The sequence below is a fragment of the Nothoprocta perdicaria genome, unplaced genomic scaffold (assembly GCF_003342845.1).
Source record: "Nothoprocta perdicaria isolate Ctin4 unplaced genomic scaffold, notPer1 scaffold_63, whole genome shotgun sequence".
NCBI classification, from domain to species: Eukaryota; Metazoa; Chordata; class Aves; order Tinamiformes; family Tinamidae; genus Nothoprocta; species Nothoprocta perdicaria.
This window is the reverse complement of record NW_020455899.1, coordinates 3,061,474-3,076,056: the sequence shown is the minus strand read 5'-3', so window position 1 is coordinate 3,076,056 and position 14,583 is coordinate 3,061,474. Positions and strand designations below refer to the sequence as shown.

Here is a 14,583-nt window from a genome sequence, read left to right as displayed (position 1 = left end):
AAAAAAAAAAAAAAAAAAAAGAGGAAAAATTAATCCCCCTCTCACCCAAGCGCAGTTACAACAAGCAGGGAAAGGGCTTTTCCTCCCCGGGAAAGGGAAGGCTCCTCTCTAGGAAGCGACGGGGCTTTTCTCCCTCATTCCCGGGACCCCGGGAAGCGCCGCCCCCGCGCGGGGCCCCTCCGCCAGACACCGCCCCCGCGCGCCCCTCCGGCAGCCACGGGCTGAAAGTGAAAAAAAAAGAGAAAAAAAGCAGCAAAAAAGGGGAAAAGCACAGGGACGGTGGGTTGGAAAAAAGACAGGAAGGGCCGGAGCGGTGCTGGTTTAGCGGGTGAGTAGGGAACGGCCCGTGTCGGCGGGCGCGGTGCCGCGGGACGGCGGGCGCTCGTCCCGGGGCGGATTTATCCCCTCGGGAGCCGGGAATGCTGCGCGGCAGCGGGCGGCGCAGCCCCCCGGGAAGCGCCGGGACGGGCGCGTTTGTAGCCCGGGAGGTGCCGCGCTCCGGGCGCCGCTCCCGGGCGGCTCCCACCAGCCTGGCCGCGAGCGGGATTCGTCCCCTGGCAGTGAGCAGGATTCATCCCCGACCCCGGCCCCCACGTCGCATGACTTGGCAGGAGTGCGGGAATTTTGGAGGATACAGGGGCTGGAAGCAGCCGCCTGAACCCAAAGTTATTGAACAGCCACAAAGCCTTCAAAAGCAGCCATCCTGTCCGGATGTCCAGAGCAGAACCACCCTGGCATATTTTTTTCCTTTTTTTTTTTTTTTTTTTTTTTCTCTATAAAGGCTCCTTTGGTGGTTGGTGGCTAAGGGTTGATGCCCAAGTTGCAGTGGGGGCAGAAGCAGCATCACTCTTTCCTCCCAAGCTGCCACCTGCAGAGAGATAGTGTGTGTGTGTGGTTGGTAGCTTTAAAATTCAACCTTCTTCCTCAGGTGTTTGGAAATCCTTAAGTGCGATTGAGATTGGGTTGAGGGTGGGTGAGCTGGTAGACAGAGGTGTATGGAGAACAGCAATTACATATACCAGTTTTTCCAAGGAAACCAGCCTAAGTGTCAGGATGCATACCTCGGCAGGAGACACGTATAAAATTACCAATGTATTAAAACTTTTTGTTTTATTTTTGTTTCTCTTTTCTGAGCTTTCCGAATGCTCACGTCTTCCAACTTTTCTTCTCTGCCTTGAGCACCAAAGCCTTACTTTGTCTCCCATCCTTCTTTTTCTAAGCTGAAACAGGATCTTGCACCAATTCCTGTGGTCAAGAGCCAGGATTTTCAGGAAGTAGCTTCCAGTGTACAGAAAAACGGTAGGGATCTTAAACAGGAACCAAGCAAGGGGAAGAGTTACCTGGGGAGAGTCAAATGTAGTGGTAGATTTGAGGGTAAGAGGAACTTTTTAAGCTGAAATGTGGTTAAATCTGGAGAATGGAGTGTGTGTAGGCGCTGCACAGTTGCGTTCACCACTTGCTTGTTCCTCCTGCACAAGGATGATCCAGGCCATGAACCCCTCTCCAAGCTGCCTCCTCCATGCAAGGAGAGGATGTGTGATCCTTGTTGGTAGGGAAGCCCGGCTTGAGGGAGAGTGGATAACCTCCTTGCAGTTTGCTGTCAGAAACGTGACAAAAATGTCATTTATAGGGCCCTTGCCTTGCTCTGCAGTGTGAGTTAAGTGCCCTGGGGTTCTCGGTGTGGAGATCTCTAATAACTGCTGTGTGTCTTGTGTTTGGTCTAGCTGAAGGGCAGCGACTTGGCTCAGTGCTTCTGGCACCTGCAGAACGTTACCAGGAGGCGTAAATGGCTGAGCTTGAAGCATGGACTTGATGCCGTCGCCTTTCTGGCAGCTCTCCCTGTGAAGAGGAGTAAGGATGGAGCGGGAAAGCGGCGCCATGGAGGCTGAGGAGCTGGGACACGTGGGTCTGGCCAACACCTGGCTCTGACTGCCCGTGTGTGCCCTGCAGCATGATCCGGATCAGGAGGAGAAAGCTGTGGGCATCCTGCTTCTGCCTCACAGCTGCCCTTTTCCTTGTGGTGACGCTCCAGGTACTGGCATAAGGGTGGAGAGGGCTGCCCTGCATGTGTCCTCCGGGCCATGTGTTTGAATTCAAGGGGCAGGAAAGCGAGGTGGGACCTGTTCCGTTTTGAGGTGACTGATAGCCAAGGAAAATGTGAGCCTATCAGTACCTGGTGGTTGCAACTCTGCCCAGCACTTGTGGTTCAGTGGCCTGTTCTTGGCACAGGGAGGCCCAGTGATTGTTCAGTAAAAAATGTCTGAGAAAACAATCTATGTGGAGGAATAGTGATTATGGCTGGGGTAGCCGAGGCCAGCCTTTAAGTAAAGAGGACAGATTTTAGACCAACTGAGTCAGCCTTGGCCTGTAGTCATGGGTGTTTTGGAGACTTTAGTGATGAGAATCATAGAATCACAGAATGCCCAAGGTTGGAAGGGACCTCAGAGGTCATCCAGTTCAGCCCCCGTGCACATACAGGGACACCCAGAGCACAGGGCACAGGACTGCGTCCAGGTGGGTTTGAAGGATCTCCAGAGAAGGAGACTCCGCAACCTCTCTGAGCAGCCTGTTCCAGGGCTCTGTCACCCTCACTGTCAGGAAATGTTTCCTCAAGTTCCTGTGGAACTTTTGGTACTTCAGTTTGTGGTCGTTCCCTCTAGTCCTGTCGCTGCCACCACAGAAAAGAGGTCAACCCCTCCTCCTCACTGCCTCCCTTGAGGTATTTATAGACACTGATCAGGTCCCCTCTCAGCCTTCTCTTCTCCAGGCTGAACAGACCCAGCTCCCTCAGCCTTTGCTCACAGGGCAGATGTTCCAGGCCTCTGATCATCCTGGTAGCCCTGCGCTGGACTCTCTCCAGCAGCTCCACATCCCTCTTGTCCTGGGGAGCCCAGAACTGGACACAGTCTCCAGATGTGGCCTCACCAGGGCTGAGTAGAGGGGGACGATCACCTCTCTCAACCTGCTGGAGATGCTGTTCTTAATGCACCCCAAGAAGGCCAGGATCTATCCCAGACAAATCTTTGCACTTGGGTTGGGCCCATAACTGAGGTCTTGGTTCAAACCAGTAACTCAGATAAGCAAGAATGGAGACTTCAGGAGAAGCTTCAGTGACAGGGGCTGCCCGATCCCCATGCCTCCTCCAAGCTGGAACCAGCTATCTGGGGCAGTTGTTGTCACCTCAATGGTCTATGTTGGTTCTGCTCTTTGGAACAGAGCATCCCATGGCCGTGTGGCTGTTCTAGCCTGGGGACAGCACTGGTTAGTCTTCTGGAGCTTTCCTGGGAGGGTTTGTGACTCCACAGCAGCTCCACAGCTCAGGGGAGTCTGGTTAGAGCTGCCCTGTCTATCTCAGGATTTACATTTGGCAGCGTTCACTGCACAGTGAATTGTCCATGGTCATCCTGATACTTTCCACTGGAGGGAGTATCCTGTGCCCATCCTCATGAGCTGTGCATATACTGGGGATGTCTCGGCCCCAAGAATTCAGAGAGAACTACCCGTTTTTCTGCACAAACACAGAGATTCCTTAAATTGCACCAGGACAAAATATGCATGCAGAAAGGACATGGAGAAACCATGACTTCTGTATGGCTGGAGAAACCACAACATGTTACTTCTAGACTAATTTCAACTATATTGCTGTATCTATAACTTACTAAACTGTCAGACACGTGAATCTTTCCTGCAGCCAGTATCCTGTCCGCATGCCAGAGTGGGAGTGTTTTCTGCCTTGTTCCGTACAGCTGCACTCTGCACAGCCTCCTGTGTGTGCTCCAGCGTCCTGGATTTCACAGAGGCTATTTAGTCTGCTCACAATCACTGTGTTTTACTGCACAGTAGGACGAAATGACACAGCAAACAGCAAAATAAATACAAGCAATAAAGCTATCAGGGAAGATAGATTCTTTTAACCAACTCAGCACAAACAACACTTTCCCACTTCCCAATACCCTCCTTCAGAGCCTTCTGAAGAGTCCAAGTGCTGTGAGCCAAAGCTGTCTGGTGGATCATGGCTTGTGCAGCTGTTTGTGGGCTGGTATTAGGTGCTGCCCGTGAAGATGCACATGCAAAATACTGTTTGCACAGTAACAGGAAGGTTTTAACCCCACTAAAGCTACAAGCAGTTGCTGTGTATCCTCCAGCAACACCTATTTGCAGCATTCCTGCTGCTTCATGTATCCTCTCAGGAGATTTTTCTGCCCAGTAACACTTTTATTACTGGTACTACTTGTAGATGTTGTGCAGATGTTGATGGGATTTCTCTCCTCTCACTGTCTGAGAAGCTGTAGGAACATGACTGTCTTTAAGACTCATCTCTATTTGATATATTCCGCCACACAAAGGTGGGGTGGGCACAGATGGCCACACAGTTGGCTTGTTGCTCTATACCTCTATACTGAAATGTATTTCCTGCCTCCTGCACACAAATTTGAATTAAAGCCCTCCCTATTCTGCTGTAATGTCACCTGGGCAGCTACTGCAGCCAGTGAAATGCATCCTCGTATTTGTTTGACAGAAACTTCATATGAGGGTTCAGTTAGTGCTTGCTACCAGAGCTCTAATTTGATAAGAGAGCGTCCTCGTGGTGATGCTTACACCCTGTGATATATGTGTGTTCTTTTCCCTGAAGGTCATCACTGAACTGGGCAATTCAGAGAAGAAGTCTGCAGTAATCTCCACTTTACAGGGTGGCCTGTTGAAGCCTGAGCAGAGACTTGCTTTTCCGTTTAAGAAGCAAGAACTTCGTGGCCACTTCAGGACAGAGACTGATATAGAGACTGATGGAAATCGCCACCCAATCTTGCTCTGGTGGTCTCCCCTGACTGGAGAGACAGGGAGATTGGGTCAGTGTGGAGAGGATGTTTGTTTCTTTACTATCAACAGGACCTATCAGCACCATCAGATGACGAGAGCATTTCTGTTTTATGGTAAGGAGATGATTCTCTTGAAAGATGTGATTCTTCCTCCTGTCCCATCATGTCATTAACGGATTAACTACTGTAGATAGGAACTAAATACTGTAGGCAAGGAACAGAAAATGTGCATATTTTGAGTTGTTAAGCTTTGCCTGGTGTTGAATACCATTCACAGAGATCTAGAGATGCAGATTTAATATACTGGAGCTCTGCAAAGTCTCCATATATATCTGTGAGGTGACTCTTGCCTTGTCTCTTTCTGCTTTCCACAAGTGCTCTCTGTTTATGAGAGAAAAGATCATTTCCTTTAGCTGCCAAGTCCTGAAAAGACAGTCTGAGATCAAGCCAGCTTTTCCCAGTCTTCTGGCTTGTCAGCCCTTGGAGAGTTTCTGCAAAGCCTTTGTTACACTAGTGCAAGCCTTTTGTTTTCATACGATGCCCTCGCTGGTAACTGTGCAGCTCCCCAGCCTTCCCTGCCAAGAGATTGCCAGCAGACTGTAAATGGGACTTACTAAAAGGAATCTATTGATTCTGCACAGAGAAAAGCAGTTAGTGCAACTTTTTGAGCTGTGCTGGCTGCACTGTGTAAGAAACTCTGCATTGCTTGCACTGTAAAGTGAGTCTACAAAACTCACAAGATACATCTTTTAAAAGTAGGCTTTCACTTTCTTTTTTTTTTTTTTCTTCTCCCAAGGAGTTACTTTTCAGAGAAAAAACAAATTTTAGTTGCAAGAATAAAGAAAAAATGTGTTTCTGTGCGGTAGGTTCAGCTCCTTTGTCTGGAAACGAAACAAAACAAAACAAAACAGTTCTGATCTTCATTCACTAAGGCCAGATACAAGTGAATTGGAAACACAGGGTGAAAAAGGACTTTGATGTAGTTGTTAACAGTGAATGAAAATCTTCTCATCATTCATCTTCTCGGAGCTCCAAGTAGGTCATTGTTGTCTGTTGGCAGCACAGTGGCCAAGTCTGAAAGAGAAGGAAGAACCGCAAAGGAATGAGAAGCTGACCCAATTAAAGACAAGGAAGGCCAGGTTCACATCACATGAAAGCTGTAAATACTGGAATTTTCGCTCTCTGGCAGTAATTCTGTTTGTCTGCTCTAGCCTTAGCAGAATAGTAACTGTTCATTTTTAGCAGCCCTGTGGACGTGATTTACTTACATACTTCTGAGGGTCTGTTTATATTAGACCCTTAACAGTATTTTTTTTCTTTTTCTAGTCATGCTGATTTGGAATTAAATATAAAGAGAAGTGTTAAAATATGAAAAAAAAACTATTTTGAAACCACAACACACCATCACATAATACTAAGAACTTCAGACACAAAGCCAATAGTGGTACTAAAAGTGAAAAATAATGCAGTATCAAGATGAAAAGCCTTACAAACGCACACACATACACACTAACGTAGGAAATGCAGGAAGCAAGACTTGAAAATGTCCTAACCTCCCCCACAACATATGCACACACTGTGCCCTTGATGTGCTTTGCAGTAGGGCAGCAAAAAGGCACAGCTTTGTGTTCCAGAATTTCCCTTTCCAGCAGCCGGGTGAGTGAAAACCTGAACATTTGCGTCCTCCTGCTGAGGCTGGAACAGGGCACAGTTTCACCTTCCAAAGAACATGCCTCCATTTTCACATAATATTTTGCCAGTGAACTAGTCAGGAAGTGAAAGGTCCAAAACTTGAAAAGGATATTAGGCAAAAAAAAGGGTGTGCAAGTGTTCTCCAGCAGACCTGGTGTGCTAGAAACCCCTGCTTTCCAGCAGCTCGTCTCCGTTTATTGTCTGGGAAGCCCTTAGGCATGGGTGATGACTTTGTCAAATGCCACCATCTCCTTTTGGGAAGCCACTTTCTAGCCTCTTCAGACTATTTTGGGGAGTTTCTGAATTTTATGTTTTCAGCATCACACACATTTCACAGGTTTGTCTGTAGGATGAGATAGCAAACTCTGCTGCTTCCGAGAGCCTTCTGAGGGAAGGAGCAGGTGCCTTTTTTATGCTAGGGAGTTGAGTCCTCAGCATTAATCCTGAATGGAAGGCCTCTAAAGATGCAGAACTGATCCTGACAGGATCTGTCAATCTCTGCTGCACTTTGCCATACATCCAGGATATCTTAATTAATAGTGTGGAAGTTTAAATTGCTCACACTTAGAATCTTTCGTGCGGCTTTATTCCCTCATAAGCTTATTAATTTCCCTTATTAATTTCCTTCATCTTGTGGGGTAGGTAACATGCTGTTATTATCTTCCTTTTAATCCTTAAAAGCCTTTGTCTACTTGCTAGGCTGAGATTAAGTGTTGTATTAGAATCAGTCACTTTGATGTGCTATTATCTATAATGCATTTTTCTCAAAGTTTCTCCTTGCCTAATTCTCTCCCTGCTTGGTAAGTTTTACGTATTCCATTTTTATTTTTCTCTCATCCCTTTCTTTGTCTCTCTCTCCTCTTGCGCATTTTCCTTCCCAGTCTCCACCCTCTTGGCCTCTCCATCCCATTGCCCCATGGAGGGAACAACCATGCAAGAGACCTGAAAAGTTATGGCTTCAGTCCACGGTATTCCTTTATCGTCCATGTGTACTGCTGCTTTTCCTGGTGTCACTTGGTACAGAATGTTCTCAAAATCAAATGGGCCTTACAAGTTATTCCTCTGAAAATCTAATTCGCTTTTACTTTGCATCACATTCTCTCCTCACTACAATGCATCGGAAAGAGAGGAGGCAAATAATATTTTTCAGCAGCTGGTGTAGTTTTTGTTCCTCTCAGTAATGAGACTCAGATGACGTTGGAATCATTCCTTAGTGGAAAAGAAGAATGTCAAATATTTGGTGATTTTAGTTCATTTAGTGCCTCCACCTGATGCTCATGAAGGATATTGCTTTGTAGGAGAGTTTTATGCTATTGCCTTGTAGTTTTACAGAATCACAGAGTGGTTGAGGTTGGAAGGGTCCTCTAGAGCTCATCTAGTCCAACTCCCTGCTCCAGCAGGGACACCCAGAGCGCGGGGCACAGGGTGGCATCCAGGTGGGTTGGGAAGATCTCCAGAGAAGGAGACTCCACAGCCTCCCTGGGCAGCCTGTGCCAGGGCTCAGGCACCCTCACAGGAAAGAAGTTCTTCCTCACATGGAGATGGAACTGCCTGGGTTTCAACTTGTACCCATTGCCCCTTGTCCTGTCACTGGCCACCACTGAGAAGAGCTTGGCCCCTTTCTCCCTACATTCTCCCTTCATGAACTTAGACATGTTGATCAGATCCCCTCTCAACCTTCTTTTCTCCAGGCTAAACAGGCCCAACTCACTCAGTCTCTCCTCATATGAGGGATGCTCCAGTCCCTTCATCACCTTTCTCGCTCTCCGCTGGCCCCTCTCTAGAAGCTCCACGTCCCTCTTGTCCTGGGGAGCCCAGAGCTGCCCCCAGTGCTCCAGGTTTGGCCTCCCCAGAGCTGAGCAGAGGGGCAGGATCCCCTCCCTGCCCTGCTGACAACATCCTCCTCATGCAGCCAGGAGCCCATTGGCCTCCTTGGCCACGAGGGCCCTGCTGCCTCATGGGCAACTTGGTGTCCACCAGGACTCCCAGGTCCCTCTCCGTGGAGCTGCTCTCCAGCAGGTCGACCCCTAATCTGTGCTGGTGCCTGGGGTTGTTCCTGCCCAGGGGCAGGACCCTGCACTTGTCCTTGTTGAACCTCATGAGGTTCCTCTCTGCCCAACTCTCCAGCCTGTCCAGGTCCCTCTGGATGGCAGCAGAGTCCTCCGGAGTGTCGGCCACTCCACCCGGCTTGGGATCATCTGCAGACTTGCTCAGGGTGCCCTCTGTGCCCTCGTCCAAGTCCTGATGAACAATTGCCCTTGGAGACAACCTGGAGCCACAGAGATCATTTGGCATGTTTTTCCTTCTTTATATTTTTTTTTTGTGATAAAAATTCTGAAAGATAATTTGTCAGCTATTTGTCAGCATGGGGTTTTATTTTATTTTATTTTATTTTATTTTATTTTATTTTATTTTATTTTATTTTATTTTATTTTATTTTATTTTATTTTAATCTGTACATTGGGATTAAGGGTAGAAAAGGGCACCAAAAACTATACAAGTGTGGCTGAGATGATAGTATATTTTGTCCCAAAAGAATGGTTTTGTGATCTTTCCTAAAGATGGTCAAACCAGCTCTTCAGTGCCTATTATGTTTATGAACCTGCCTTGCTTGACAGTACTGACTACAAGTTTTGTACATTCAGTTGCTGACGCTTTAGTCAAAGCCACTTATTACTGTGGTCCTAAGACACTGAGGAATTGTATGAGAGAGATTGGTTAGCTTTACATTTACTCTGCAGTCAGGCCAGTCAGATGGCCAGCTGTACTGAAGAGAAAAGATCATATTTGTAAGTCAGTACTTAGAGTTACAGACAGTCCACCTTTTCAGAAAAGTCTTCTAGGTTTGACCTAAAGACTTCACCAAAGTCTTTCTTCCTGTATCCTCCCACAGTGTTCCGTTTTTTAGAGTTCAGTCATGGTTTTTCTACTTTTGGCTTTGAGGAGCCATCTTCTGCCAGAGATATTTCCTGCACATTCTGTATGGACAGCTGTGATACATCATCTCTTAATTTCCCCTTTAATGAACTACATATATTGGCTTCCAAAGTCTCCACAGTACGATGTCTTTTCAAACTTCAAGTCATTCTTGTTTTTTTTTTTTTTTTCCTCACCTTAGTGCTGGTCAACATTTTGGCATCTTTTGGGTTGCTTTGCTACCAGAAGCAAATTCAGCCCTGTACTAACGATTCTGCATTCATGGACAGAGGCAATAGCATCTGCTGTCTTATTTACATAACCAGATTGCTGAGTATCTTATTAGTCTCATTTTCAGTGTATTAAAATATTAAATTGGTGGTGAACTTTTGACATATGAGGCCTTAAAAGTTATATGACCTGAAAGTAAACCATTTCTAGTGTTAAATGCTGATCCCTCTTCCCCAAATCTTTCTGCTGTCCATTATAAACATCCTCTGTCTGCACATGAATTACTCTCTTTGTCTTATGTGTTTATAATGTCATAAATGCAATGATTATGGGGCTGATATTAAATCAAAGCTGTCTTTTTGATAGATAGGGTTGACCAGCTAAGTGCTATTTTAAATGATCTACAACAGTTCACGATAACACCACGTTCAGTAAAATGCAAAATGGGTGCCTCTTGTTTTGGGTGATGCAAAGTCTAAAACACTATTATCCCACTACTGCTTTCAGTGAAAATATTAAGAAACACTAAGGATACTTTTTTTCTAGAGTGTGTGTAACCATATTACATAAGCTTTTTATGTAAAGACAATGGGATAAGAGGCAAAAACTGCTTAATTATGAGTTAAGGACTGTATTTTGATGCGGAGTGTTTTGCAGGGATCTTCAAAGGACTTTTGTATCAATGGACTTCAGCTTGACATCTTATTTAAGGGCAGACTAAACACTGTTTGCTTTTGTTAGGTACTGACTTCAGTGTAGACAGCCTGCCTCTCCCTCGTAAAAACCATCACGATTGGGCCCTTTTCCATGAAGAGTCACCGAAAAACAACTACAAGCTCTTTCATGAACCAACCATCACCTTATTCAACCACACTGCAACGTTCAGCCGTCATTCGCACCTACCACTGACCACTCAGTACCTTGAGGGTGTCGAGGTCCTGAAGTCCTTGAGGTACATGATCCCTCTGCAGAAGAAGAACAGCTTGAGGAAGAGGCTTGCACCACTTGTGTACGTGCAGTCTGACTGCAACCCTCCTTCTGACCGGGACAGCTATGTGCGTGAGCTGATGTGCCACATCCAAGTAGACTCGTATGGGGAATGCCTGCATAACAGGGACCTTCCTCAGCATCTCAGAAATCCATCTGCCATGGACGATGGGAACTTCTATAAAATAATAGCACAGTATAAGTTCATTCTTGCCTTTGAAAATGCCGTTTGTGATGATTACATCACTGAAAAGCTTTGGCGGCCACTGAAACTAGGGGTAGTACCAGTGTACTATGGCTCTCCCAGCGTTGTGGACTGGCTTCCTAGTAACAAGAGTGCAATCCTGGTATCTAGATTTTCACATCCTCGCGAGCTGGCCCACTACATCAAGACTCTGGATACAAATGACCGAGAGTACGAGGCATACCTTGAATGGAAATTGAAAGGGAACATTTCCAACCCCAGGCTGCTTACAGCACTGAGGGAACGCAAGTGGGGAGTGCAGGATATCACCCAGGACAATTACATTGACACCTTTGAGTGCATGGTGTGTAACAGAGTGTGGGAAAACATCAGGAGGGAAGAAAAGGTACTTGTAACTTTGTCCTTTTGTGTTAGGGAGGTTTTGAAAGGATACCAGGTTCAGATTTACCCTGGGAAATTTGATGACCAGAGTTCGGGCAGCCTGCAAAAACTGGTATTGCAGTGTTTTTGAGTTGTGCATCCTCATGCCAAAACATCTTGGCAGAAGACTGTGCTTGGCCAGGACATGTGTTCCTGATATGGCCATGCTACTGAAGCTCTTCCATGCAGACAGTTGAGCTGGTGACCACCACAGCAGAATGATTGGACTATTCAGGGGGGAGGGATAAGCCACTGACTTTGTGGCTAACTTCAGATGACCAACCTTAAAGGTGATCAAACACTGAAATAGGTTGCCTAGAGGTGTTGTGGGATCTCCATCCTTGGAGATATTCAAAAGGATATGATCCTGTGTGACCAGCTCTGACTAGACATGTTTGGAGCAGGTATTGGACCAGATGATTTATGGGAGTCCATCTTAATCTAAATACTCCTTGACTCTCTATTTCTATGTGTGCGTGGGTGCATGCAAGCCTGGAGCAACAAAATGCCATTACCTGTGGCTGTGTTTGTTGCCTAAACATTGATGTCTAAGCTGAAAATGAGCAATCGTGAGAGGAGCTGGACCTATTTCTCTAGGTCTAAATCTTCTGGATGTTATCCTGGTAGAGACCACCTGAGACCAGCTCTCTTACAAGCATGCTCAGCACCCCGCAGTCTTGCAAGGATCTCAGCAATGACCCTGGAAAGCCATTTTGAAGGCTCTGAAATTGGCTGTTCTTTCCCAGAGGCTGTTACCTGCCTGAATAGATTTTACTGGTATACGCTTTGGAATCAGACTGAAGCAGCACACTCTACATACACCTCTGATCTTATACCCACTCATTTTAATTACCGTATTCCTTAAAATTTTCCAGGTTTAGCTGCTATCTGGAGTTATTTTTTAACGCTCTACATCGGATCGGTTATCAATGTAGATCAAAATAATGGTTGTAGTCACCATTGGTTGTAGTATCCTACTGGTGTCTTACACCATTAGGCCAAATTTTTGCAGGAGGCAATTTGAGCAGTATGTTAAATGGTTGTCTGGTAGAAGAGAGGCTGAGAAAGCCTTTGAAGTTATTAAGATGAGTTGGAAGGGATGGGCAGTCCACAGGGACATGGCAGGAACCTGTGATGGGAAGATAAAAGTCCATGAGGTTGCTCAATGGCTTGTTAAGATAACCCCTCTTTGGGCATTCCCAATAACTTCTTTCCTACCTTTTTTTTCCTTTTATTTTTCTTGTTTTTTTTTTTTGTTTTCTCACCACTGCAGGGATGGCTTCCACAGACCTGGAATGCTCAGGTTAATCACCTCAGCTGCCCCAAACCTGAAACTTTCTGGTTCTCATCTTCAAACACAGGCTGGCCTTCCCCTCGAGAGATGTGGATACCCAGCTTTGAGCAATCCAAGAAGGAAGCCCGGGCACTGAGGCTGCTGGTGGAAAGGAACACAAATTTTACAGCTCAGGAATTTTGGATGCTTGTATTCAGAGAATAAATATGACCACCAGTAAAACTGAGTGAAATCCTCAGGAGCATCTATGTGATTTTCTTTTGCAGGTGGCCTTATTGTAAGTAGGACTTGCAACCATAGGAAGTAGACCGTTTGTCCTGTAAGACTGAATTTAGTAGGCATAGTATTCAGAGTATTACTAAGCCAAAAAACTGCCCCACTGTGTTATATTTTTACATAAATAGTTATATTAATTGCCATAGTTCTGACGTTTGAGCATTAAGGCACCAGTCACTGAGTTCTCAAGGCCAGTTTTAAGCACACACCTAGTCCCGCCTAAACCAAAGGTACCTCCTTCCATCTTTAGATACGTACCTATGCTTCCAATCAAAGTTCCTTCATTCCTGAACTGATATCCACTCTCTGGAGTGGGGCTGACACAGTTGCACCGGCACAACTTCTGTGCTGCTTTAGAGAGGGAATATTGGAACAGTGTCCCTGACTAGCTGTTTGTTATCAATTTCTCCAGCATCAGCAGATTTAGCAGGGACTTGGCGGGCTGTGCATCCTGACACAGAGTGCCAATGTGAAAAGCATTAGTGCCTGGCGCAAAGAAGCACCATCTGTTAGTGTCCAGGGACAGACTGATTGAAAACGTGCTGGCTAAGATTTACCCACTGTCTTCTGCTAAAAATAAGGACAGTACATGAATATGTCTCCTCTCCAGAAATAGGCCTGGCTTCAATCTGACTTATCTTCTGGCCTCTCTGGTGAAGAACTAGCGTTTGTGTCTCATAAAAATGTGGCGTTATGTGCTTGAATGAGCAGGGATAAAACTATGGGCCTGTTGCTACTGAAGAACTTTCACAAAACAGAAGGAAAGACAGTTAAATAGCCTACACAGACACCCCCAGTTTTACATTATCTGACAAAAAAAAACCCTTGATGGGCTTGGATACCACTTGCCAAAATCTTGCCACATCTTTGCTATTTAGACTGCAGGAGTTTTCTCCAGAGCTCTTCCAACCTCAGTCCATGGAGGAGTCCATGCCTGTGCATTGCCTGCATGGAGGGTTTCAGAGGTGGGAAGAGTCAGTCATACGATGAGACTGGTGGGTGAAACCAGTTCTTGGCACCTCTGGAAAGGCAGCTTTCCACCTAACTGGTGACTTCCTAATCTCTCGTATCAGGCCATTTTAATGTGGCTGTCAAACACTCATCTATTTTATGAACAGGGGAAGGGCATCAATAGTGTTTAACCAGGAAATTCAGCAAATATGCTTATGTTGCACTGCAAATAGCTGGTGAATTTTTGGCTTCTTTTAAATCCAGCCAGAGAAAGAGCAGCTTTATCATCATAAGCCATATAGCGTTGGCCTTCGTATGAGCACATAGGCAGCTTCAAGCAGACAGAATATGGAAATCGTTGACTTTTTAGCGTTTTCATGGGTTTTGCCAGTATGACATGCACTATTCCTCAGTTAATTCTTCAATAAACTCTTTCACCTATTAGTCAAAAATGCGAATGATAACTAAACTCTACAAATGGAGAAGTGCTTTGGGAAGGTGGCATTAACAACAGACTTAGAAGCGTTTATAAAGCAAGAGCTAGAATTAGACGTAATTAGACCTAAACCTTGCAGCATGCTCGTAGAGCACTCCTGTATCTCAAACCGTTGCAGTGAATTTCCATTTTTTCTCCCAGAAAAATGGAACCTTGTCAGAAAGAACATCCCAGAACAGAACATCTATAGGAAGTTTCCTCTTTCCACTTTCTTTTCCTTCCTTCCTTCCTTCCTTCCTTCCTTCCTTCCTTCCTTCCTTCCTTCCTTCCTTCCTTCCTTCCTTCCTTCCTTCCTTCC

General features: G+C 45.9%; 1 protein-coding gene across 1 annotated transcript; it reads left to right on the top strand.

Moving 5' to 3' along the window:
• Positions 1–295: 295 nt before the first annotated feature.
• Positions 296–13,097, top strand: FUT10 (fucosyltransferase 10). Its single transcript, XM_026049972.1, has 5 exons — positions 296–328; positions 1,725–2,032; positions 4,634–4,931; positions 10,398–11,233; positions 12,542–13,097. Exons 2-5 carry the CDS (start codon positions 1,952–1,954, stop codon positions 12,764–12,766), a joined length of 1,440 nt encoding a protein of 479 aa, XP_025905757.1. The 5' UTR covers positions 296–328; positions 1,725–1,951; the 3' UTR covers positions 12,767–13,097.
• The last annotated feature ends 1,486 nt before the right edge of the window (positions 13,098–14,583 follow it).

What these genes read in the sequence shown, in the direction of transcription:
- FUT10 (XM_026049972.1), top strand. Translation starts at nt 1,952, where the DNA reads ATGATCCGGATCAGGAGGAGAAAGCTGTGGGCATCCTGCTTCTGCCTC. An exon ending in TCCTTGTGGTGACGCTCCAG is followed by an intron (nt 2,033 to 4,633) that starts GTACTGGCATAA and finishes TTTTCCCTGAAG; the next exon opens with GTCATCACTGAACTGGGCAA. An exon ending in GAGAGCATTTCTGTTTTATG is followed by an intron (nt 4,932 to 10,397) that starts GTAAGGAGATGA and finishes TGCTTTTGTTAG; the next exon opens with GTACTGACTTCAGTGTAGAC.